The 26,349-nt window shown below is 38.7% G+C and overlaps 2 protein-coding genes across 6 annotated transcripts in view; one reads left to right on the top strand and one right to left on the bottom strand.

Annotated features, from left to right (window-relative positions):
* The window catches only part of LOC126483837 (nuclear pore glycoprotein p62), a 35,466-nt gene extending 25,797 nt beyond the window's left edge, over positions 1-9,669 (top strand). For all 5 annotated transcript variants that reach the window (XM_050107044.1, XM_050107045.1, XM_050107046.1 and 2 more), the window contains 4 exons: positions 1,611-1,773; positions 6,980-7,152; positions 7,355-7,469; positions 9,447-9,669. In XM_050107044.1, coding sequence (XP_049963001.1) covers positions 1,611-1,773; positions 6,980-7,152; positions 7,355-7,469; positions 9,447-9,614 — 619 coding nt within the window. In that variant the 3' untranslated portion in view covers positions 9,615-9,669. The remainder of the gene's footprint in view (positions 1-1,610; positions 1,774-6,979; positions 7,153-7,354; positions 7,470-9,446) is intronic.
* A 5,217-nt stretch (positions 9,670-14,886) lies between these two features.
* Positions 14,887-26,349, bottom strand: part of LOC126483838 (NADH-quinone oxidoreductase subunit B 2-like) — a 64,417-nt gene continuing 52,954 nt past the window's right edge. Inside the window, exon 6 of the mRNA XM_050107050.1 lies at positions 14,887-15,098. Within this exon, the coding sequence (XP_049963007.1) occupies positions 15,001-15,098 (98 nt within the window). The 3' untranslated portion in view covers positions 14,887-15,000. The remainder of the gene's footprint in view (positions 15,099-26,349) is intronic.

Raw genomic sequence — 26,349 nt, 5'->3', positions numbered from 1 at the left:
TAACTGAATCTTCCATTACTCATCCAGTGGCCACTTAAGACTACTACACACAGTTTGTATTTGATAGTGTGCTGCACTCTTATTTTTGGGCTGTGTAATTATTGTGTTCTGCACTTCCTTGTATAATTCTCAAGCTGTTTTTTGCCTGTTTATCTGTATTGTTTTTCCTTTGTAACTCTTTTGCTCTTTTCTGAAGCTGCTAGCCGAGGTGGTCAGCAGCTCTAGGAAAGAGCAAAAGAGTTACAAGGGGAAAACGATACACGTAACAACACCAAACACAGCTCTTCTTCTATATTTCTGGCACCTGTCAACTTTACATGTAGGGTTTTATTTTGGAAAGTGTTGGAGAATGAGATGCTGCTATGCCATTTCTAGGCATTTCTTTATTTATTGCCGTATTTCAATAACAATTAGTGCATACTGGTTTCGGTTGTATAAATGAGAACTGAATGCAGAATTTTTAAATTTAATTACACAATTGTAAGGGAGATGCTAATGGACTACTAACTATGTCTGCTCCGGGTTACCCAGAAATACAGTTTGCCTTCAATCTTAAATCCTATGAAAAAAGTCTCTTAAGTTATGGTCTGTGATATATGCAGTTTGTGTATTTTTTACTGTATCAGTTTAGCCAGATCCGTAGCAAAATCGTATATAAGTCAGAATGCTTTCTGCCACAGTTCTATGGGATTAGTTTGTCATGTTGGCTTTAAAACTCTCTATTCAAATTCCAGAATGGCCCCTGACACCACAAGAAATTCTGCTTTCACCCTTTTGTGATCTGAACAGCACCTCTACTTAAGTAGCATCATTCTTTCTATAGTTGAAATTACAAAGAAGGCAGTAGAGTTTAGACTCGTTCTGCGCAACTGACATCATGCTTTTTCTAACAGCCAATGAACTTAAATGGTAATGTTTCAAGTGCACTCTATTTCAAATGTTGTATTCTGTGCACGTATATAATGTGTTCATAGCAGGTTATTTAGTAAATTTTTACTCAATTTGTTGCTAGTTATCATGGTGATGAGGTGGTAAGTGACATATTCTACATAAGCAAGTGAGAAAACAACTTTCTTCAAGCATAAAGCCCCTCTATGCATGTACAACAACAGTCACTTGGAATTGGCGATACTGCAGTCCCCATCCATGCTTTGACTTGTGTAAAATGCCATCATTTGTGAATTGGGCTATGGTACATGAACAGAATTGAGTGATGCTTTATGCTATACTTTGCCTAAAATTGTTGTCCTCGTGCATATTGCATTAATCTATTGCTAACATTTTTTAACCAGAAGGTGCCTTTATTTTTAAACATGTTCAAGGAAAGTAAAGGATGAAAATTACTGTTTATATTGGGGATTTTAGGTGCAAATATAATTGACTTACTAAAAAGTCTGACATAAAATTCTCAACATGTCTCCTTCTGTAAAAGGATTTGTACCTGTTTGTTTTGCTTCATCATCCTAGTACTTGGTACATAGGTAACAGTGCAGTATAAAGTTTCACTCGTATGCTGATGTTTGTACTTTGAGTTTAATATTTGCAGTTCATCATACAGTACTTAAATTCACAGCTGTGATCTCTGAAACCAGTTATTCTCTGTCTTCTAGGGTTTCAAGTGCAGCAGGTACAACTTCCTCTCTTAACTTCAGTCAGCTTGAAGAAAACATAAACAAATGGACTCTGGAATTAGAGGAACAAGAAAAAGTTTTCATGAATCAGGTTGTGCAGATTAATGCATGGGACCGCATGCTTATTTCTAATGCTGAAAAGGTAAGATGACAAATTTCAGTGACTAACAGTCGCAACTTGCATTTTTTATGATAATGAAGAACTTGCTATTAGCTGTTGCAACATGAGCAGAGAGTATGTCTTAAATTTTGACTGAAGTCTTTGTGTTGAATCCTGAGTGATATAAAAATTTCACAAAGTGCTTGTTCAATTGCTTTTTCGTATGTTACTGTTGAAAAGTTGTTAATTAGCGATGAAATTAAGTATTCAATGGTAGTAGTAAGTGAATGACTGATGTGTGTCATATCAGTGTGTGAGGTGCTTAAGATACTAGAATCATATTTGGGATAAGTGTGGTTAAAATAATTAGCTTTCTGTTCCTTTGCTTTGCTGCTTAGAAATGTTGCAGGAAATTTCTAGTGAAAAGTTAAGTACTTTAGGATTCAGTGAGACTACTCTCTGAAAATCTGAAGCATTCAGTTGTCAATGCACACAAAGAAAGAAAGAAAGAAAGAAAACTTGATAGTTTATAGCAGATTAAAACTGAAGAAACTGCAAGAAGGTGGGAATTTAAAGAGATGGGACCTGGATAAACTGAAAGAACCAGCAGTTTAGAGTGTTTCAGAGAGAGCATTAGAGAACAATTAACAAGAATGAGGAAAAGAAATACAATAGCAGAAGAATGAGTAGCTTTGGATGAAATAGTGAAGACAGCAGTTCATCAAGTAGGTGAAAAGACGAGGACTAGTAGAAATCCTTAGGTAACAGAAGATATTTTGATTTTAGTTGATGAAAGGAGAAAATATAAAAATGCAGTAAATGAAGCAGGCAAAAAGGAATACAAACGTCTCAAAAATGGGATTGATAGGAAGTGCAAAATGGCTAAGCAGGAGTGGCTAGAGGACAAATGGAAGGATGTAGAGGCATATATCACAAGGGGTAAGATAGATACTGCTGACAGGAAAAGTAAAGAGGGCCTTTAGAGAAAAGAGAACCACTTGTATGAATATCAAGAGCTCAGATGGAAAGCCAGTTCTAAGCAGAGAGGGGAAAGCAGAACGATGGAAGGAGTATGGAGAGGGTCTATACAAGGGTGATGTAATTGAGGACGATATTATGGAAACAGAAGAGGATGCAGACAAAAATGAAATGGGAGATATGATACTGCGTGAAGAGTTTGACAGGGCACTGAAAGGCCTAAGTCAAAACAAAGCTCCAGGAGTAGACAACGTTCCATTAGAACTCTTGAAAGCCTAGGGAGAGCCAGCCCTGGCAAAGCTCTACCATCTGGCGAGCAAGATGTATGAGACAGGCGAAATACCCCCAGACTTAAAGAAGAATATAATAATTCCAATCCCAAAGAAAGCAGGTGTGGACAGGTGTGAAAATTACTGAACTATCAGTTTAATAAGTCATGGCTGCAAAATACTAAAACGAATTGTTTGTGGACGAATGGAAAAACTGGTAGAAGCCAACCTCTGCGAAGATCAGCTTGGATTCTGTAGAAATGTTGGAACACGCGAGGCAATACTGACCCTACGACTTATCTTAGAAGATCAAACCTAAGTTTTTGGCATTTGTAGACGTAGAAAATCTCTTTCAAATTCTGAAGGTGGCAGGGGTCAGATACAGGTAGCAAAACGCTAGTTGCAATTAGTGCAGAAACCAGACGGCAGTGATGAGTCGAGGAGGCATGAAAGGGAAGCAGTGGTTGGGAAGGGAGTGAGACACAGTTGTATCCTATGCCCGATGTTATTCAATCTGTATATTGAGCAACCAGTAAAGGAAACAAAAGAAAATTTTGGAATAGGAATTAAAATCCATGGAGAAGAAATAAAAACTTTGAGGTTTACCAATGACATTGTAATTCTGTCAGAGACAGCAAAGGACTTGGAAGAGCAATTGAATGGAGTAGACAGTGTATTGAAATGAGGATATAAGATGAACATCAACAAAAGCAAAATGAGGATAATGGAGTGTAGCTGAATTAAATCAGGTAAATGCTGAGGGAATTAGATTAGGAAAGGAGACACTTAAAGTAGTGGATGAATTTTACTATTTGGGGAGAAAAATAACTGATGATGGTCGAAGTAGAGAGGATATAAAATGTATCCTAGTAATGGCAAGGAAAGCATTTCTGAAGAAGAGAAATTTGTTAACATCGAGTATAGTTTTTTCTGAAAGTATGTGTATGGAGTGTAGTGATGTATGGAAGTGAAACATGGACGATAAATACACCTGTGCTCATAAATTAAGGATAATGCTGATACATGGTGAAACAACGCTCTGGTGGGCAGTTTGCTGGTTTAAATCACCTCGTGGTATTGAGCATGTGGTGCAATTGACCTGCAGTAGTTGCACGGTGGCGCTGGCACAGTCCACATATGCAGAGGTGTGTTGGTGCATGTCAGAGTACAGTGCAGTGAGTAAGTGTGCAGACGTTTTCAGATGCCAATGGTGACTGTGTGTTGAAAATAGCTCAAAGAACACACATTGATGACGTTATGAGGTGTAGAGTACTAGGGCGACTGGTGGCTGGTCAAACACAGCAGGTCATAGCACAGGCCCTCCGTGTGCCACAAAGTGTGATCTCAAGATTCTGGCAGCAATTGCAGCAGACAGGAAACGTGTTCGGGCGCTACAGTACAGGACGTCCACAATGTAGAACACCACAAGAAGACCGATATCTCACCATCAGTGCCCGCAGACGGCCACGGAGTACTGCAGGTAGCCTTGCTCGGGACCTTGTCTCCAGACACACAGTCTACAGGACCCCTGGTCACAGGAGAGCCTGTAAAGCCTGGTGTCAAGAACACAGTACATGGTCATTGGAACAGTGGTCCCAGGTTATGGTCATGGACGAGTCCAGGTATAGCCTGAACAGTGATTCTCACCGGGTTTTCATCTTGCATGAACCAGGAACCAAATACTAACCCCTTAATGTCCTTGAAAGGGACCTATATGGAGGTCATGGATTGATGGTGTGGGGTGGGAAAATGATTGGTGCATCTACACCCCTGCATGTCTTTGACAGAGGAATTGTAACAGGTCAGGTGTATCGGGAAACAGGCTTTTCTCAATAAACAGCTTTTAGCATCGATGAAATACAGTGTGCAGTGTTGCAAAAACTTTATCAACAACATTTTTAATTTTGAATTCTTCCTTATTGACAGAGTTGTCACTAAAGCTTGGCATTCTCTGAATTAACAAAAAAATCTGTAGGCATAATTGCACTAAAATCTTAAGTGTTCAGTAGTATGTTCCTGAACCAGTTGTCACTGACTTTCAGCTTTTCCACAGGAATCATAGCATACAAATAAGAGTGAAGGACTACCATTCCTCAGATCCAGTTTCTGTCCATCTTGACAAGCGAGAGCACATGGAATCTGATGTATTTGTTTTGGTGTGTAAATAAAATTGCTACATGTTTAATTAGGTCTTCCATTACGAATATCTGAGAAAAAGAGGCTTAAACTTTGACCAAAGGCACATTTGGGTCATGTAGCTGAATCATCAAATGTGTGTGCACAAATGGATAAAAATCAGTTTTCTTTCAGTCAAACATGTCGCTAAAGTGTGCTTTTTTCCCATGCACTTTGCACTCACTGTGACCCTCCAGAGCCTGTAGAATTTTCATCTCTTGTAGGAACAGATGGTTGTGTTTTGGTTGTTGTTTACACAGATGGGGACTGTTACTTTGAGATTCTTTTGAAGGATTTATTTTCAGTGTCACTGCTAGTCAGACTCTCTAAGGTTTCTGCCTCTCTACAACTTTGATGGGATGCCATTTTCTTTCCATTTACATAAACCAGTCTTAGTCAATAGCCAGTAACTAATTCTGAAGAAGAAAACAGCAACAGAAGACAATAGCAGCAAGTGCACACAAGGACTCCAACTGAGCACACCAAATGTTAAACAGCTAGTAGGCTCTCAGTGTGGAAATCTGGCTCTGCATGTTAACATGTCCAGAACACCCAAGGACCTGAGCAGCTGTGTGTCATAACACAACTGGAGCAGACAGGGGTCATCAAGGTGGCACATAACAACATGTCTACAACACCTGGCAGAAGGAGCAGTAGCATGTTTAAAACGTCTAGAGGACATAGGGACAGGAGCAGCAATGTGCGTTAATACACCTTGAGTAAGTAGAGGTGTAGCTTGTAAAATTGTTTTATGTTGCTGAGTGAAAAGATCCTGTAATGTGAAAAGCATAAGTAAAACACTGGGTATCAATTGTTTAAATAATCTTCCTTAATACTGTAGGTCTTTCAGTGTGTGTACACACATTGTACTTTACTGTACAACTTTGTATGTGTGCTGGGCAATTCTAACAGCACAAAGAAGCTCTGCATTTCACACACCCATTTCTGTTGACAGTGTGACACACTTCCAAATTCATGGCTTCCCTTCCTTAGTGGGAATGTATTTGACCTACTACATCAAAGTGCCAAACCTTTTGTTGAAGTTCACATAAATTTGGTAATGTTTCTACCTGCCATGTGCATCAATAATTATTCTTAGAACTTGAAGCTTATTTTAGATATCCATTTTAAGTTATTTCCTTAATAAAAATAGGTAAGCAGGAGTCTGAAAAGTCAAAGTTATAACCTCAGGAAGGTTATGTGAATAGAAATTCAATTTTATATCTTGGGTGTGGAAATGTGATAGTGACAATACATTTTGCTTTACTTTGCGTAGTGCCAGATGTCTAGGAAATGCCACAACTTCACAATAATTCCCAGTATCATGCAAGATGAATGATGTTGTTCTATTATTCCTACATGTTGGAAAATACTGTTTCATTGCATGAGAAATATAGTAAAGTGTAATTAACACCATAGTCACTAAACACTCCACTTAAAAATAAATATGTAGCCAATGTAAATCAGATTAAAATCTTCCTGGGTACACTACTGTGGTATTATTTGAAATTCATTCAGGGTCAGTCCCAGAAATGTTATGTTTTCAGATACAAAATTAGCAGCCCAAACTTGGATGTGAATAATTGGTTCCAGGTAATGAAGTGTTATTGCACCCAGATTGTATTATGCATAACTTCATGTTTGGCTAGACAGTTCAAATGATTTAGAGTAAAAGAAAAGTTAATTGTGTGTATGTGTTTGCTTTATAAGTTTTTGTGTTATTTTTATGAAATGGATTCTGTTGCTAATGTAGTGGTTATGTCTTTTGTATAAAGTGTAGCTAAGCAGTGCAACTTTTTTTAGTTAAATGTGTCTTCAATGTGCAGATTGTGAATTTGAATAGTGCTGTGGAACAAGTCAAGCTAGAGCAGCAACAGCTGGAACATGAGCTAGATTTCATTGTGGCTCAGCAGCGAGAACTGGAAGAATGCTTAGTTCCTTTGGAAAAAGAACTTGAGAACACTATTACTACAGGAATAGATCCAGAGCGGGAGCGAACGTGAGTGGCCTTGCAAATCTTGCTCACATGTTATTTGCATATTTATTTCTTCCTCCTCGTATTGATGTTAGTTTCATAAACTGTGTCGCTTTGTAACAGTGTTTTCTGAAGATACTTACTTTTTGTTTACCACTCCATCATAATTACAGTTTTTGTGTGTTGTGAATGTTAGGAAATTATTTTGATTGTAACTTTTTTTCAGTTATGATTTGGCTGAGAATCTAGATTCTCAGCTTAAACAGATGTCGGAAGATCTCAAGGAACTTATTGATCTGTTGAATGAAATGAATCGCAGTGGCAAGGATTCAAATGATCCGGTAAATTTCATTATTTTGTGTTCATAAACGTAAAGCGACTTTCTCTAAGAGTGACAGTTTATCAAAGTAAGTTGTACTTTATTTTGAAGCATGGACATTGTAGTTGTGTTCTGAACAAAATATCATTCAGATGTCACCCACAGCTTTGAACACACTGACAGTCTGTAATACCCTGATGAAAGTTCATCTCCAAATGTTCCAAAGTTTGTGGCTTGTCAGCATAGACTTGGGCTTTGATGTAGCCCCCCAACAAGACCCCCTATGGGTATCATATGTGTAATACAGCCAACTGGTTGCAGCAAGATTTTACTTCAACCTGGTTTTGACACCAACTATGGGTAATGTCAGAAAGTCCAGACAGTTACCTCAAAGGATTACAAAACCATTAACATAGAGGGAAAACCAAGAATAGATGGTTATTGTACCAAACAGATTCATGCCAACGAAAATAATCAATTGATGACGAAATAATGTAATTGAACAGATAAAAAAAATCTACTCAAAGCGGAAGCATAGCACATCACAAAAAAAAATTTAAGAAAAAGGGGCGCATGCATGCATGCACGCACGCAAAGGCTTTACTTACGTAAGTGTTCAGAGCCAGTGGCTGCTCCTCCTGGCAGAAGGGTTGGAGGAGGAAGAAGCTGGGTGAAGAGAGAGAAACTGGAAAGGTTTCAGAAAAGAGGTAGAGTTCCGAAAATTCACCCAGGGGAGACCTACTGGATGGGATGAGAAGGATCAAGACTTTTTGCCTTCTCATCCTGACTGGTAAGTCTCTCCTGATGCATGGTTCTGGGTGACTTTTCAGAACTCTACCTCTTTTCTGAAACCTTTCCAGTTTCTTTCTCTTCACTCCTCTTTCTTGCCCTTCAACCATTTGAGCTCAGAATATATATGTCAAGGGTGTTGGATGGTAGTTTTGTGGATCACTTTTACTACCCGTCTTGTAGATGAGTGTGACCTGTGCTTTTTTGTCCAAGAACTGTGCATGATTCTTTGTTTGAGGCACCTGCAGAGGATTGTAGTTAGAAGAGGCGCTAACTCAGCCACAGAATCAGTATAGAATCTGACAGGAATATCTGGTTTTTCGATCGTATATCAATCAGTGCACATGGAGAGAATGTAGCTTATTCATCAGATCCATTAAAATGGAATGCAGGATGCATTAAATGCTTTGAGATATAAATTCTCACTTATGGCTGTTAGGTTTTGATTAAATACTATTGCATTAAATTAGGAAAATAGTGATGTTTAACCCTTGGGCAGCCATGTGGCGTACTTTGTACGCATGTACAGAATAGCTGTCTTTGTCGCCAAGGTAAACATATGAGCAAAATCAGAGTTTAATCATACAACAATAAAGTAAACTCACATTTTATGAGCTAAATCATTGTTTCATTAAACAATAATAAAACAAACATTCATCATACCACTATCTACTCAAGGCATTAAACAGCGCAGTTGCATCAGATCCCAGCCAACCACTTAGTCAGTTGCTAATGATCTTGTACACAACAGCCTCATTATGGGATTAAGCTTGGAATCTGGGTCATTTTCTTGCATGGGTTGTAATTTTTTTCTCACCTAGTTTGCTGTTTATTTTATACTACTACTGCTGCTCACTTGGATGTATCCACTACTTATCATTGTGTTAGCTGAAGCAGTAATGAAGGGATAGGTACGGGCTCACAATCGTATAGCAATGGAATGGTACAAGACAATGTTATTTGTGGTTGCCGCACTTTATACGTAGATGCACCCACTCGAAGGTTGAAGGAGTAGCAAGCAAAAAAAATAATAGACAACAAACCCTAAATTGATAGACTGTCACAAGGAAATTTTTTATTAGAAAATGCTAGTCACACTGTAAAGTAATCTCTAGTGGTTATGTATACTTAAGGTGCCAATATTTTGTAGCTATTATTGTACAAAGTAAATTTTTGTGTTGTATGCAACAAGCTCTTTGCTCTGTTACAGTTTGTGCAAATTGGCCGGATTTTAAATGCTCATATGAACTCTCTGCAGTGGATTGATGAAAACACTACTCAGCTCGCAACTCAGATCGAACAAGTATCAAAACTGCATGACATACTCAAAAGGGAGAATGAACGATCTTTCCATCTTACTTATGATAAAGATTATTAAACTCTGTACAACAAACCACTGTAATTATGTTTTTCAATAAAAATTCAGAAATTAATACTGATTAAATCATTTCTAAGCCATTTGCCAACCTCTGCCTTGCTTCCTTTGTATTTCAAAACTGTATTACTGCCGAACCTCATTTCAAGATGCAGAATTTATTTTAGTTGTCTATTAACAGCTACTAGTGCATGCAGATAGAGCTGCGAAAATGGTGGCTGGGTGACAAAGTATGGATGGTGCTCCCCCCCCCCCCCCCCCCCCGCCCCCCCCCCCCTCCTCTTTCTTCCTCTTTGCATTCTTCAGCTGAGTTGGGACTTTGACCTGAAGCTAAAACACAAAGATCACAACATTCCCAGATATTACCATACAAAATCTATATTTGCAGTAATTATGATTTTGATTGAAAGAAATAGTTTCCTGCCTATTTGGACTGTTCACACAGCTGATTTTTGAACACAATGTTTCAGTAACTTTTTAAGGCAAAGGCATAGTATTACACATTACAGGATATAAGATGTTCATTTTTGTCATCTTCAAAGTCTGTGCAGATCATCTTAATGTACGTTTTACGTACGTGTGGGGAACAAATAGCACATACTGTGGAATGCTTGTCACATGCACACCTTCATTTGCTAGGCTGTGGTAGCTGGTCCTGTTCTTTGCATGCTGGCACCATATCCTCTCCCTGCAAGACGAATCTATGTATTTATCATAGATTTTGATATATATGGAACTGGCCATTTTTTGACAACATTGTTGATTAGTCTCCTTAGCCACAGCCCTCAAAAATTCGTGTATTGTAACTTTATTACCAGAGCTTGTAAGAGAGAAATGGATTCAGAGCAGATGTTTACCAAATGAAGGGGGAGGAGCAGGGGAACAAACCACGAATGGACGTCTTCCTTTTACCAACGCTACAATTACTACTAATCCAATCACAAGTAGCTACTCCAACATCCATGTGCTCAAAAAATGTAGCATCTGGCTTTCTTTGACAGCCTTTTGTATTCTTCAATCTTTCCATCATTATGCATCATGGAGAAGAGTAAAACAGACAGCAACTTAGTTGTAAAATATGACACCGTTGTTGCATCTTTTATAAAACTGAACACACTTGAAGCTACTGTTATTTGTTTATTGGTCAAAAACTGAGATGATTATTTGGTTTATCTTTTTATTTATTTATTTATTTATTGTTCCGTGGGACCACATTTAGGAGAAGTCTCCATGGTCATGGAACGAGTCAATACATGAAATTGTAACACGATTGTAGAAACAGATAAAATGAAATATAAGAAACATATTCAGATGACAAGTCGTTAGTTTAAATAAAGAAAATCAAGAATGTAACACTGGAATTTGCTTAATTTTTTAGCTCTTCCAGGAGCTCCTCGACAGAATAGAAGGAGTGAGCCATGAGGAAACTCTTCAGTTTAGACTTAAAAGTGTTTGGGCTACTGCTAAGATTTTTGAGTTCTTGTGGTAGCATATTGAAAATTGATGCAGCAGAATACTGCACTCCTTTCTGCACAAGAGTCAAGGAAGTGCATTCCACATGCAGATTTGATTTCTGCCTAGTATTAACTGAGTGATAGCTGCTAACTCTTGGGAATAAGCTAATATTGCTAACAACAAACGACATTAAAGAAAATACATACTGTGAGGGCAATGTCAAAATTCCCAGACTATTGAATAGGGGTCGACAAGAGGTTTTCGAACTTACACCATACATAGCTCGAATAGCCCGTTTTTGAGCCAAAAATACCCTTTTTGAATCAGAAGAATTACCCCAAAAAATAATACCATATGACATAAGCGTATGAAAATATGCGAAGTATACTACTTTTCGTGTTGAAATGTCACTTATTTCAGATACTGTTCTAATGGTAAATAAAGCGGCATTTAGTTTCTGAACAAAATCCTGAACATGGGCTTTCCACAACAGCTTACTATCTATCCGTACGCCTAGGAACTTGAACTGTTCCGTCTCGCTTATAACATGCCCATTCTGTCTGATTAAAATGTCAGTTCTTGTTGAATTGTGGGTTTTGTATAGTATTCTGACCATGTCAACCTTTTTTCCCCACTAGAGTTCTGGCAAGAGGCATGCTGTTACACCACTTATTTTAGTTAAATTTCTGCCAGTATTTACTAGAGGAAAAACAAGACACTACACTATTTCTGAAGAATTGTTTGGTTTGTTGAAAGGACCACTTCACTGTTTGCCTGCATAAACTTGAAATTTCATTAGATAAATTTCTTTTTGAGTCTACCAAAGGAAACCTTTATGGCATATTCCTTGGGGATCTTTTGGGAGATGTTATTGGAAGGAACATTGTCCCCAGAACAATGAGTTTCTCTTCATCACATTCTCTCCAGAAGTAAACAACTTCAGGTACTTACCTTGCAATGGTGTTAGCACCAAGCTTGTAAGTTCTTTTTTCCTCGTCTCTAGTGATTTATCACTGCAAATACATCAAGCCCATTTATATCCTGCAGGTCACTGAAATGAAGATGGGAAGCTCTAAGTTCCTGCGTATAGCAGAAGATCCAGAAATGCATTCATCTCCATGTGGTTAGTGTCGACGTGTAGAATCATCCAAAAATGTTCATCAAATGCATGTTAGTGTATGTAATGATGTCATCGATAATTTTTTCTTCAAAATAAAAACTTTCCCTTGGGAGTCTATGCTGCTTTAGCCAGCACTAAAGCACCTGGTTTATGAGAAAAGATATGGCTTTTGGGTCTTCCTTCATGACTGTTTTCACTTGTGTCAGCTCATCTTCACGACACAGTAGTCTTTAGAAAGAAATCAAACAATGGAAAATCCAGGATGGAATGTAACAATCAGAATATCTCTCTCTCTCTCTCTCTCTCTCTCTCTCTCTCTCTCTGTGTGTGTGTGTGTGTGTGTGTGTGTGTGTGTGTGTGTGTGTGTGTGAGAGAGAGAGAGAGAGAGAGAGAGAGAGAGAGAGAGAGAGAGAGAGAGAGAGAACAAAAGCCTTGTTAGCCGGAAGTTTATTTTGTGACAGTCTTTTTGTTGTGCCTATCTGTGGCTCTGCATCTCTGCTATATGGTCTTTACAAAGAAACAAATTCAACGATTTGTCACTTGAAGAGGCAATGACATTTTCATCAGTAGCCTCTCCATCTTCTTACTTCTCCTCTGAAAGAGACTGTTTTGTCATCACTTTCTAATGCCTATGACATAATTGCCTCTTCTTTGAGAAACTGATATTTTGGTAAAGGACATAATTGACAACCTTAGGACCTAGAATAAAATGAATGCCTTTGGTTTGTGAACAGAAATTAAGAGTGCCACACAACAGAAGAAAAAACTCCTGGGCCATCTTGACCCGACACGAGCAGTTAAGGGTTAAGCATTCAGTAACTCTTCCTAGTGTCAAGGAATTCCTCTGTTCTGGGCACATATACTTTCTGTTGGACTGTAATGGTAACTGGCAAACCTCACAAACTCTTTGGCCATTGTTGCTAATAGTTCAAACTGGTTGTAAAGGTGCTTGTCGCACCTGACTTCCTCTGGCATCACCAGTTTTGTACAGCAGCATGAAAGTGAAATTATTTTCTCCTCTATTAACTGTAATTTCTTCCTTCCTTGTGCTTTAACCAGTATTTGAAAAAAATCACCAGATTTGGTGGCTGCACGACAGTCTTTCCTTCGTTATTTGCTACTTTCAAACCATCACTGCCCTTTGAATCCGATTTTGATTGAGCAAGGCCTCATCAAGATACACAATAAGGCTGCAATTATTTGTTTTCCTGATAATGTGCATTTTTCTCAGGAAAGCTGCCACAACATTATATCTGTCCATCAGAATATATATAATCCCAGTTATTTCAAAATTCTGGCAGTCAAATGGTGGTGTCATGGGAACCAGTCTTGTAAGACATCTTCCACCTTTTGCTGAGTGGGATACTCATTGTGGCCATAAAATTCTTAAGCAGTCCTGTGAATCATCCAAGTGTGTGACAGTTCTTTGTTCCTCAGAGATTGCTGTTGCAGTCTGCAGTTTCTTATATGTGAGTCACCTTAACTTATAAACAAAAATAGAAGTAATAAATAATAAAAATCAAAGCTCTCTTGGCAAACTAGCAACTTCATGTATTTTATTTAAGTTTGTAATTTATTTAAGTTTTGCCTTTCGCAACCTGTAATAAAAATTTTGATGTTCTTTGAAAATAAACTGTTTGTTCATATAGAAATGTGAATATCATGTGAAAGTTATTTTCTTGCCATGTCACATACACCAGAAAAAATTACAGGTACATTATAAGTGTCAACAAAATGTTCACACATTCTGTAATTTTGTCTATATTATATCAAAACTTACGTCAGTTAGGTATGTACACATTTCTGGTGTGTTGACATCACAATAAAGGTGCTTTGATAACCAACTAAGCCTTGATGAAGCTGTACTTGCATACTAAAAACACAGTGCATATTTATTATTCAGTTTTCCATTCATTTCAAATAGTAATCTTAGCTTCAGTGGAACAACTTTTTGGTTGTGATGCTGTGCCATCATGAAGTGCAGCACTGCCATGTAAACCTTATCAGTGATGACAGGTGTCGTTTTGCTAACCATTCCTCTTTGTTACCTGGCCTCTAGTTGAGTGCACATCCTTTGGTTGGGCAATATGTACCTTGAATTGGGAGTTTACATTGTGCAGCTGCGTAACTGATATCCGAAGCGAGTCAAAATCTCTGATATAGTCCATTGGACCATGATGTGTTCCATACAAAAAATTGGGTAACCCATTGCAAATGGCCAGTTGTTAATCATCTTCAGCCTTACACGGCATAGGCTTTTACCCATTGACCATATACTTTCACAATAGCAATTCTACACAATAGTTTTGTTGTGGGGTTACACTCTCCAAGAATTTTTTAAATGACATATTCACCATCTACTGTACTACCAATTACGATTGCAATTTCGACCTTAGGTCATTTTCAACCATATTTAACAACTTGATAGTGACTTAAGGTCAAAATTGCAATCGTGGAAATTTGAATAAATAGTACAGTTGATGGTAAATGTCATTTAAAAGTAGCTCTTCTGTTTTAATAGAAACTTTTTAAAAGTTTTAGGCAGTAAATAATTCACTTAATGTGAAGCAGGAAACTAGAAAAATTCCCACTGACATCACTGATCAGATTCATATAGAAATTAAACGTTGATTTCCTACCGTTTGTTTTGACTTGTTTTATCCTGAAGGCTAAACTTTGGGAATAAGTGAAGTATTGATATATTTTAGATTAAGTATTTTAATATTATAAACTTTACATAATTACAATAAATATTAGGGTACAAATTCCTTTTAACATTGTGTTAAAGAGGAAAGCACTGCTCATCTAAGTAATTTACTTTCTGTACCACATCTGCAGTGTCTTCATTCGCTTCACTTTCTTTTGTAATTGGAGTATTCCATACAGGAGTGCTTCAGCTGTCGGTGGACAACCTGCAAAAGAAGAAAAGTCAGAAATGGTATCCACACATATTTTACTATTTATTTGATCCTAACTGACCACAGTAAACGTTACTCAAATTTTACAATCAAGTAACGAAGGAGTGAAAAAACTGAGATCTAGTTTCATCTCAATAATCTGATTTAAGGTATGCTTAGCTTGTTCTGATAAAATACAGAGTAACATCAAAATTTAAACCACAGAAAGGCAGCATTGTCTCAGCAGCTGAGGATCTTATTTCATTATTTTATGAACAAAACAGTCAAGATAACTTCATATTTAATGGTAAATGCCAGTTTTGGATGAAATGGGCCTTATTCAGATATAACACCAAATATAGGATGATGACTGGTACCACATTGTCATCTCGTAGAATCAGGTGTACTGCCAGTGGTCTGCGTTTTCCCAACACTATATTCTGAATGTAACTCGGCTTCTTTGTAAGGTGTTCCCTCAGACTGGTTGATGAGCTGATCTCGTCCAATATTTATGCCTGGGCAGTGTGTGGCGCTCCCTATGCCGTCCGTGCCCACTGTGGCCATTTCTGATCCAGAGCGAGGCAACCCAAAACAAACATCTCAAGAGACGTGAGAATTGCCGCAGCCTCCTACCTTAAGAAGATGTTGGCACCATATGTGGGAAAGAGGGTCCACCACTTCCCCAACTCCTCGGACTTTGTGGAATGTCTCGACAACCTACGGATCTCAGACACAGACCTCATGGTCAGTTTTATTCACCAGCGTACCACTTCAGGACACACTCAATATAATTAGTGAGGAATTTGACAGAGCCTTGCTGGATCTTTTCAAGCATATTTTGATGTTGTAGCGGGACTTTGAATTTCGCCGCGCTACACTCGTTCCCTCAAATATAAATTATACAGTCGCAGCGGTATGAGCGCTCGATGGCAGAGAAAATTGTAACCCTTTTTGTTTTCTATCCGTCTTTTGTCTCTCGAGAGCGGAAGCTGAAGGCAGACGTAAAAACTTATTAGCTAGTCTTGGTCGGATGGAGACGAAAAAACTTATTGATGTGCAGATGTATTGTGGAAGTTTGTATGTAATTCAGGGGGCATAAAATATGAGGGTTATTCCAAAAGTAAGGTCCGATTCGCCATAACTATTGAAATTTGGCGCCAATGACAAAACACGCATGCGCGCCGACTCCCGGCAAGCCTTGCGCGTGAAACGCCGCCATTCGCTTTGTTACTGTTGCTGAGTGTAGTTCACAGTGTCACTTTACAATGTTTAAGACAATTGATCAGCCCGCCGATTGTGAAGTAAGGGCAGTGATACGGTTTTTGTCTGCAAGAAACAATTCAGCGGCGGAAATCCATCGGCAGATTACTGAAGTGTACGGTCCTAACATAATGAGCGACAGTAAAGTGCGCAAGTGGGTGCGAGCTTTTAATGAAGGACAGGATAATGTGCACGATGAACCACGGTGTGGCCGACCATCAGTGATTTCAGACGATTTGGTCAATGCGGTTGACAAAAAAATTGGTGAAGATCGCCGATTCACTATTACAGACGTAGACATGCATTTTCCGAATGTGAGTAGAACAACTTTGTACAGAATTGTGTCTGAACATTTGAAGTTTCACAAATTGTGTGCCCGTTGGGTTCCCAGGCTGCTAACTGAGCCCCAACGAATGAAAAGAATGGCTTTTGCTCTTGATTTTTTGGAGCGATATCATAAGGAAGGTGACAGTATTTTAGACAATGTTGTCACAGGGGATGAGACATGGGTTTCTCACATCACTCCAGAGTCTAAACGTCAGTCAATGCAATGGCGTCACACGTCATCGCCAGTCAAGGTCAAGGCAAAGCAGACAATCTCAACACGTAAGGTTATGGCGACTGTGTTCTGGGATAGACGTGGAGTATTGTTAGTCGACTTTATGGAGAGAGGAACAACGATTAATAAAGCCGCCTACTGCGCTACCCTGACTAAACTTCGACGTGCAATCCAGAATAAGCGACGTGGTCTTTTGTCGTCTGGAATCTTGTTGTTGCATGACAATGCCAGACCCCACACTGCAAATGAAACGCAAGCTCTGATCAAGAAATTTGGATGGGAACAGATAGACCATCCTCCTTACAGTCCGGACCTGGCGCCAAGTGATTTCCACCTGTTCCGTTACTTAAAGGAGTTTCTCGGCGGCAAGCGCTTCGACACAGATGATGAAGTGAAAGAAGCAGTTAAGGACTGGTTATCGTCACAGGCGGCTGATTTCTATAACATGGGCATTCAAAAGCTTGTTGAACGATGTGACAAATGTTTAAATAAGTATGGAAGTTATGTAGAAAAATAGATAAAGATGTAAGGAATGTAAATAAAACAATTGTTTTGAAAAAACATTTTAGTTTTGATTTTTTTTTTATAACCGGACCTTACTTTTGGAATAACCCTCGTACATTGCATTCAACATCAAGACGGTTTTGTATACATTAGTAATTCCTAGACAATGAAATTTATTGCAAAATTTCGGAGCCGCTACTACTTTTCACGCAGAAATGAAGTAGGAGATTTTTGAAGACCTGGACGCCGCACGCGAGAAGACATGTTAACATGGCAAAGGATGAACTCTTATCTATGCCATTTCTCCCTGTTAATCACATTTGTTATTCTCTGCTCTCTTTCAAATAATTTTTGTAGTGGAAATTGGTTTGACTTTTGCTCAGAAACGCCACAAGGACCACTCCAACAATAGCTTTTCCGAATCACTAAGTCCGATAACTTTTCTGTAATAAGAAGTCCGATTTACATTTCATTCTTTCCCTTTTTCACGGTCATTAACGATTTTAAAACCCCTTTTTATTCAGCATTTCTTCCCACATTTCCTTTCTTGTCTTCTCTCTCTCTTTTTTTAATATATTAACCACTACAACTGGCGACCGTGACAGGACGCAATTTTCGGATGTTTCGTTTTTGAGCAAATTTCAAACTTTAATTTGTATTTTTTCCCAACAGAGAACAACCAAAAATCCTAAAGTTTAAAGGGTAACTAAAAGACCAACTTTATTGTCCCTAAACAAATGATTATACAATATTGTAAAGAATTTTTGTAACTAATTCAATATGCTTTTCTTTTCATGTTAACATCATTGTTGCAAAAGTGTTATTTTGAGACCTCTTGGTGATTATCCGATGGAGATGTATTAAGAAAATCCATATTTTGACGAATACGATTTACGCAGAAGTGATTGACCAGCCACTGAAGGACAGAAAATTTAATGGTGAGTCACAGAATTATGTTTCATTCAAACATTCAATAGCCGACTCCAGAATCCATTTTTCCCTTTCCACAGATCCTGTAGTTTTCTTCTAGATTTTTCCAAAATTATCTCTATTGTAGTTTGTGGTAATTAGAGTATTGTTGTAGCATATGAAGATCATGAATTTGACCGCCAGTCATTTGCTACGAAAAATTTTGTCCGTCCTGCTGCATCTTTCTCAACCATTGTTTGCAATAGAGCAATTATTTACATTGACGGAAAATATTTCAACCTAAATTTGAGTCAAATCATTATTAATCAGACTTATATTATTCCCTTTTAAACTTACGATTATAAATCCTATTACAATGGAACGCGGTAAGGTCGAGATATTTTTGGCAGATGAGTTAAGTGAACTAGATTCATCGTTCAACCAACAAGAAAGTCCGCGTTTCCCTCCATGGACGAGCTCACAGGTCAACGCAATGATTTTGCCTCAAACTCACAACATTTGTGATAATACACAGATGGCGACTTTAAATGACGAAATGTGGAATGGACGCAAGACTAGACCGTCAACGCCATGGTTAACATCAATGTCAGAACCGAATATGAGACAAATTCAGCAATGTGACAAGTCGGACACAGGAGACACAAACTGGACCGACTGTTAAGAGTTATTTGCAGACATGAAACGAGACGTTAGTCAGAAAATTGACGCAAAACTGGATGCACTTGGTCAGGACTTTAAACAAAGGCTAGATAAAAGCGATGAAAAATTTGACGTATTAAACCGTACTATGACCGAAAATTTTGAACAAACGACAAAACAGATGACAGAATTAAATAACACCACTCAACAGCTCAGCCAGCGATTTGAGACATTGTCCAACCGAGTCACTAAACAGAAAGAAACTTTCGTTACATTCACACATGAAACAAAAAACAATATCACCCGATGTGAGAATCAGTTGACTCAAATAGTTAATGTGCAGCAGGAAGTGAACACCCGTGTGGCAGAGTTAGCTCAGGCCCACACTTCAGCTAGCTCCACCCAAGAAAAGCTGACTGAAGAAGTGTGAAATATTACCCAACAGCTCACAATGGTAGTTCTTGAACAAACCCACCTCAAAGAAAAGATAGAAAAATTAGAAGACCGAGCGGACCTCGCGTCACTAGACGACACCAACATGGCCGAAAGAATTGTACATGAATGTAAATTGTGTGACGACTATCTGGACAAAAAACTTGAAACAATTACACAGGACATACTTTCAAAAAACAAAGACACATGTTAAAGACGTGACAAAATTACGAGACAATGTTGTGCCGTGTTTGGCAATTGGTGCAAACGCATTGTCAGGGAACGACAGAACAGCTAAAACCATGGCTAATGACACAGACAGAACACCTATTGTGGAATCACCCGTTACCGATCAAAATTACAATGTGCCGCTTTCTTTTCCACCAAATGAGCAATATTACGGTACGACACCTAGAGTAGCAAGTGACACAAACCACGTCAATACAGTTATGCCAACCGGCATGGCCGATGACACGTTTGTAAGGCATGGTTATTTCCAGATGTTTTCCAGTGAGGACAAGCACAAAGTCCACCCTATTGTGTTTATTAGATCATTTGACGGTGTTTTTCCACGCAGTTGGTCAGAAGTCGATAAAATCAGATACGTCACCAATCTCATGAGAGGATGAGCAGCTAAGTGGGGTGCCGCTATGAAACGGCGGGGCTTTACTTTTGAACAGTTCAAACAAGCCTTCTTGGACGAATTCTGGTCCGAGAATGAGCAACAGAGTCTAAGGAGAGAAGTGTGCAACTCCGAGACCTATGACCCTAAAAAAGAGACATTAAGACAATACTTTGAGAGGTACCTAGACAAGACACTGTACTGGTCCAAACCAGCCGACTTGCCAGCCATAATTGACACTTTAAAGAGCCACTTACCCTTTCTGTACCGAGACAGATTAATAGGAGTACCGGAGAATGACATTAAGACTTTCTTAAACTTCTTAGATCAAATGGACGTAGTTTACAGAGGCGACTCACGCCATTCAAATTTTACTCATGTTATTAACCAAAATCAGCACCCACCCCAAAGGAACTGTAGTGACGGTGGTTGGTGGAACCATCTGTTCATGCCGCGACACAATACGATGCCTGCGCGCGAAACATATTCAAATGGAAACATGTATGACGGTAGAAACAACCGCAGAAATTCGTGGAATAATAATTATCACCCATATCAAAATGGTAACTACAAGCAAAATGAAAATCACAGACAGAATATGTGGAACACACAAAATTCACGCATGACAAATCAAAACCTCCACGGAATCCGCTGCCGTTCCCCAGTACAGTTATGCACTGCCCGCCACGAAGTAGCAATAACAATTGTGGTGTGCCATCAGCTGACGCGTGGGCGCCAACCGGCCGGAATGTAAACATAGTGGAGCTGGTCAATGAACCCGGCCAAGCACATCAGACGACGACCAAGCTAAGCGCTCGTGCTTCGGTCGTGAGGTGTTGTACGAGCGCAACGCCTGAGACGGTTTGTTTCCTCAGGTACGACGACAAAATGACAGCATAACAGGATTTAACAAACCTATCAGGTTGATGACCTTGTTCTTTTGCGTTCACATCCCAAGTCTACAAAATTAAAACAACTGAACAGAAAATGGCAGCTATTATATTCGGGTCCTTTCAGAATAGCAAGCATACTTCACCCAGGTTGTTACTCCCTAGAATACCCGTTATCTCTGCATCCCCACAAACATCTGAAACCCTTTGTGCACTGAAACAACATAATATAATGACAACTAATTTGAACACGAGCAAGTCGCTGTGAAAATGAGATCGTAAATATTTGTATTGAATACTCGAACATTAAGTTATACAGCCTAAGAACACAAACGTTAATTTATGGAAATTATATACTGCAGTTACACTTGTACACATAATTATGAAGAGAATGTAAACCCAGGTGAGTACACTTACTGAATGAAAAAAGATATTCATATAGGAATGAGATCTACGCAGGTTACATTTGTTGTTAATTGTAAATTATAAGGTGAATCAACAATTAGTTATTTCAAGGCACTCTAATGACAGGAGATAATAGCTATTGAGATCAGTAATGACATAGGTATGTTGCAGAATAAGACTGAATGATCAGTATGAATGAGTTAATATAAGAAGGTAAGTTACTGTGTAGTTGAGGGGGGCACAGAGATTATTTGAGGAAAATATTATTGGAGTTTTATGAGAATGGAAGTGCCAAAGACTAGTCTTTAAATATGTCTGCTTGTGTCTGTATATGTGTGGATGGATATGTGTGTGTGTGCGCGAGTGTATATGTGTGGATGGATATGTGTGTGTGTGTGTGCGCGAGTGTATACCCGTCCTTTTTTCCCCCTAAGGTAAGTCTTTCCGCTCCCGGGATTGGAACGACTCCTTACCCTCTCCCTTAAAACCCACATCCTTTCGTCTTTCCCTCTCCTTCCCTCTTTCCTGATGAGGCAACAGTTTGTTGCGAAAGCTTGAATTTTGTGTGTATGTTTGTGTGTCTGTCGACCTGCCAGCACTTTCATTTGGTAAGTCACATCATCTTCGTATATATATATATATATATATATATATATATATATATATATATATATATATATAATGATTAATATATGAGTGAGAATGTTTTGGTAATATTGTGCTATGTAGGCCTAGAGGAGTGAGTAAATTGTCAACATCTTTAAGATTACATAAGAATTTCAGTTTGAAAGAAAACATTTGGGATGAGTTAGAACGGACGTTAAATATGAATCTATTTTCAGTGCCCTTGAAAATGAACGAATGCAAGAAAAGCAGAGTGAACATAATGATGATTACAGCTGTTGAAAGAAGTGTAATAAGAATGTAACTTGGAAACACATTAGCTTTAATTTATTTCAGAAATAACTTTGTAACCTTTCGTTAAGTTTTCTTAAGCCGCTGTGTGGAAGAAAACATTTCTAGTTCGTGTCTAGACAGGAGAATGATATTTTAAGCAACTTAAGTTGAAATACAGTTTTTACACGTCCCTCATGTGAATACATTTGGGTATACAAAAGTGAAATTTAGTGCCATGTTAGCCTTTATTATACTTACACAACAGAAAACCCTGAGGAAGCAAAAGATAGGAGAGTTATTAAGGCCGTTTTGCGACTCGTACAACACCACCACTTGAGCGAACAGATGACAAAATTACATCTACTTTGAAGACAACATTTGACTTTTCAGGTAATGCAAGGTAAGTGCAAAGGAGCAGCGACCACCCGTGCAACCGACACTGAGAAAGAGATATTTTACTGTCAATTATAATACTATGTTCTTTATTTATGTTTTATAGAAAGAAATGACACACACACACACACACACACACACACACACACACACACACACACACACAAACATACATGATGTTTAACCTTCACTAAAGTAGAAGAAAGTTCATGGTTGAACTCTTGAGAGGAAATTTGATACGTTATTATAAATATACATTATGAGAGAGACAATCTCTGTGAGATATATTTTCCATTTGTATAGACGGTATCCACAAGAAGTGGAGATATCAAGGAAGTACTGAGCAGATATGTGATTTACTCATGCAAGAATTTGTTAAGGTATAATACACTTAGTCATATGAACAGTCAGAACACAAAGAGAGAATCTGTCATGATGTTACACTACACAGACTTGATGTAAGGACACTTACATTTACCTCATGATTTGGTAAATGATAAGCACCTCCTTTCACACACACCTTGAAGGTGATGCAAGCGTTATAATGTATTATGTTCTCTTTCTATGTCGTAGCTATAGGATTTGGTAGCTTATAGGTAGTGAATAGTTTCTTCCATTCTATCTTTCTCCATTATCCTACCACCTCCTGCAGCTGGGTATTGTTTGTTTATGGAATGTAAGAGTATGTTGTGTGACAGTAAACTTTCAGGTATGAATAAAAAGACATGAATATTGATGGCATTACAAGCCTGGTCAACCACTAGCCAAGATATGGAATCAAAGGAAAGAAATGAATTATAAATGAAGGAAAGCCCGTGCTATTAATATTAAGTCCGATATCCCTTGGCACGCCCAAACCTGAATAAAGAAACTTAATACCGCAATAAAAGAAAGCCAATGGGACTTAGTATAATTTTTTTAGTGTAAATATTTCACACGCATATTCTTGTAAATTTATGTGTTAAAACTTTGCATATTGTCAACATATTTTGAAATGTGACCACGAAATGTAAGCTTTCATAATTAATGATGTAAACATGCTTGGACAAAGTGAACTGTTAAAATGTAAATATGGCAAACTGTGTTAGTTATAAACGACGAAATTTGTGAAACTTATGGTGCATAAACCAAATAACTGTTTGCAAACCGATATAAACTACAATTTATTTCGACGATAATGTGGATTTTCACACTGCAAATGAACGTTTGTTGGCAAGTGTAAACAACATGATGAAACACCTACCTTTGCGAACATCGACGCCCTTGTTCCTGGCCGGCCTTCAGATGCTTTGGAGACAAAAAACTCAGCACCTGTCATAGGCGATGTGGAGGCAAAAAACTACATCGACAATATATGCCCCGGAAGCAATAGTCATGAAAACGCACAAGGACCTGGAGTGTTGTGCCGTAACAGAAGACATGGACATTGCTTCGGATCACGCACACGCTCAATCTTATGGTGTCACCGGACTTAGCATGCCATTTATGCAGGAATAACAACTTCTAATCAACACTATGTGAAAGTGAATACTGTGCAAGACTGTCATGACACAGAGATTTTGAAACTGCCGCACACGAAATTCAGTGATGCTATTGAGCATGCGCAAAGACTATGTGCTGCCATAGGTGTATTGGGAAACCAACGCTGGACGCGCACAACATTAACTGTGCTTGCTCAAACAAACTATGTAAATATATGTATATTAATTTTGTAAAAGGGATCAAAACTATAACAATTGTATTTAGTATATAGGTTTAGAAAGTAAGTATTGACAGAGATTATCCCCTACGAATGCACGTGGCCTTTCCTATGAAAATATGTATATACTGACAGTTAGGTATATCTATTATATTGTTTGCTAGCCTGCCACGCTAAATGTTTTAGCGTAATAGTCGAGGGGGCGATGTAGCGGGACTTTGAATTTCGCCGCGCTACACTCGTTCCCTCAAATATAAATTATACCGTCGCAGCGGTATGAGTGCTCGATGGCAGAGAAAATTGTAAGCCTTTTTGTTTTCTATCCATCTTTTGTCTCTCGAGAGTGGAAGCTGAAGGCAGACGTAAAAACTTATTAGCTAGTCTTGGTCAGATGGAGATGAAAAAACTTATTGATGTGCAGACGTATTGTGGAAATTTGTATGTAATTCGGAGGGTGTAAAATAAGTTGCATTCAACATCAAGACGGTTTTGTATACATTAGTAATTCCTAGACAATGAAATTTATTGCAAAATTTTGGAGCCGCTACTACTTTTCATGCAGAAATGAAGTAGGAGATTTTTGAAGACCTGAACACCGCACGCGAGAAGACATGTTAACATGGCAAAGGATGAACTCTTATGTATGCCATTTCCCCCTGTTAATCACATTTGTTATTCTCTGTTCTCTTTCAAATAATTTTTGTAGTGGAAATTGGTTTGACTTTTGTTCAGAAACGCCACTCCAATAATAGCTTTTCCGAAACACTAAGTCCGATAACTTTTCTGTAATACGAAGTCAGATTTGCATTTCATTCTTTGCCTTTTTCACGGTCATTAACTATTTTAAAACCCCCTTTTTATTCAGCATTTCTTCCCACATTTTCTTTCTTTTCTTTTCTTCTCTTTTTCTTTTTTATTAACCACTACAACGTCGACGTAAATCCTTTATGGAGGCCAATTCTATGAGCAGACTGAAGGAGTGGTCATGGGTAGCCCCTTATCTCCAGTAGTGGTGAATCTATTTATGGAGAAATTTGAGGATGAGGCAGTTACAACTGCTGCCTACCAGCCGACGTGTTTCTTCAGATACGTTGATGACACGTTTGTCATCTGGCCACAGGGCAAGAGAAGACTGGATGAGTTCCTGGACCATCTGAACACAAGACACCCCAACATCAAGTTCACCATGGAACTAGAGAGTGATGGTCAGCTCCCATTCCTCGATGTCCTGGTAAAGAGGAAGCCAGACAGCACCTTAGGCAACAGTGTGTACAGGAAACCAACACACTGACTTATATTTATAGGCTGACAGCTGCCAACACCCACAACAGAAGCATGGAAAACTCGTAACCGAGCCAAATCACAGCCTGACAGCGGAATTAGAGCATCTACAAAGAGTGTTCACAGACAACAGATACTCCACCAGGGACATCCACAAAGCACTCCATCCCACCAGACGACCTGAGGCAACAGGAGACCAGACCAGGAAAGTAGCCTTTCTACCGTATGCTGGACCTATATCTGCCAAGATCAGAAGAATCTTGAAGAAACACAATAGCAAGATAAGGACGCTCCTCGGAACTGTCAAGGATGATTTGGGGTTAAGGAAAGCTGGTGTCTACGACATACCATGTGAATGTGGGATGTCTTACTTCGGTCAAACTACCGGAACAGTTGAAATAAGATGTAAAGAACACCAGAGACATACCAGGCTACAACAGGTAACTAAATCTGCAACAGCAGAACATTGCTTGACCTTTAGCACATCATGGATTATGACAAAACCAAATTGGAACTACTATAGAAACAATGGAAGAAAGCTCCCTCCTCCAGGAATGAACTACAGATGTCCAAGGGCGTAAGTAACGAAACAACCACATACGCAATACCAGGCAGCAGCAAGCTCCTTTGAGGATGACCATCGTAACATGCAGCTCCAACAGCAGCCGGATGCCGCAGGAAGTGCACCTCACAGGCACATACCGGGTTCAAAGGCCAGGAGAATGGCTCAGCCACGAGAGAAACTCACCGTGGTC

Source organism: Schistocerca serialis, chromosome 6 (assembly GCF_023864345.2).
Source record: "Schistocerca serialis cubense isolate TAMUIC-IGC-003099 chromosome 6, iqSchSeri2.2, whole genome shotgun sequence".
NCBI classification, from domain to species: Eukaryota; Metazoa; Arthropoda; class Insecta; order Orthoptera; family Acrididae; genus Schistocerca; species Schistocerca serialis.
This window is presented reverse-complemented; position numbering and strand designations above follow the sequence as displayed.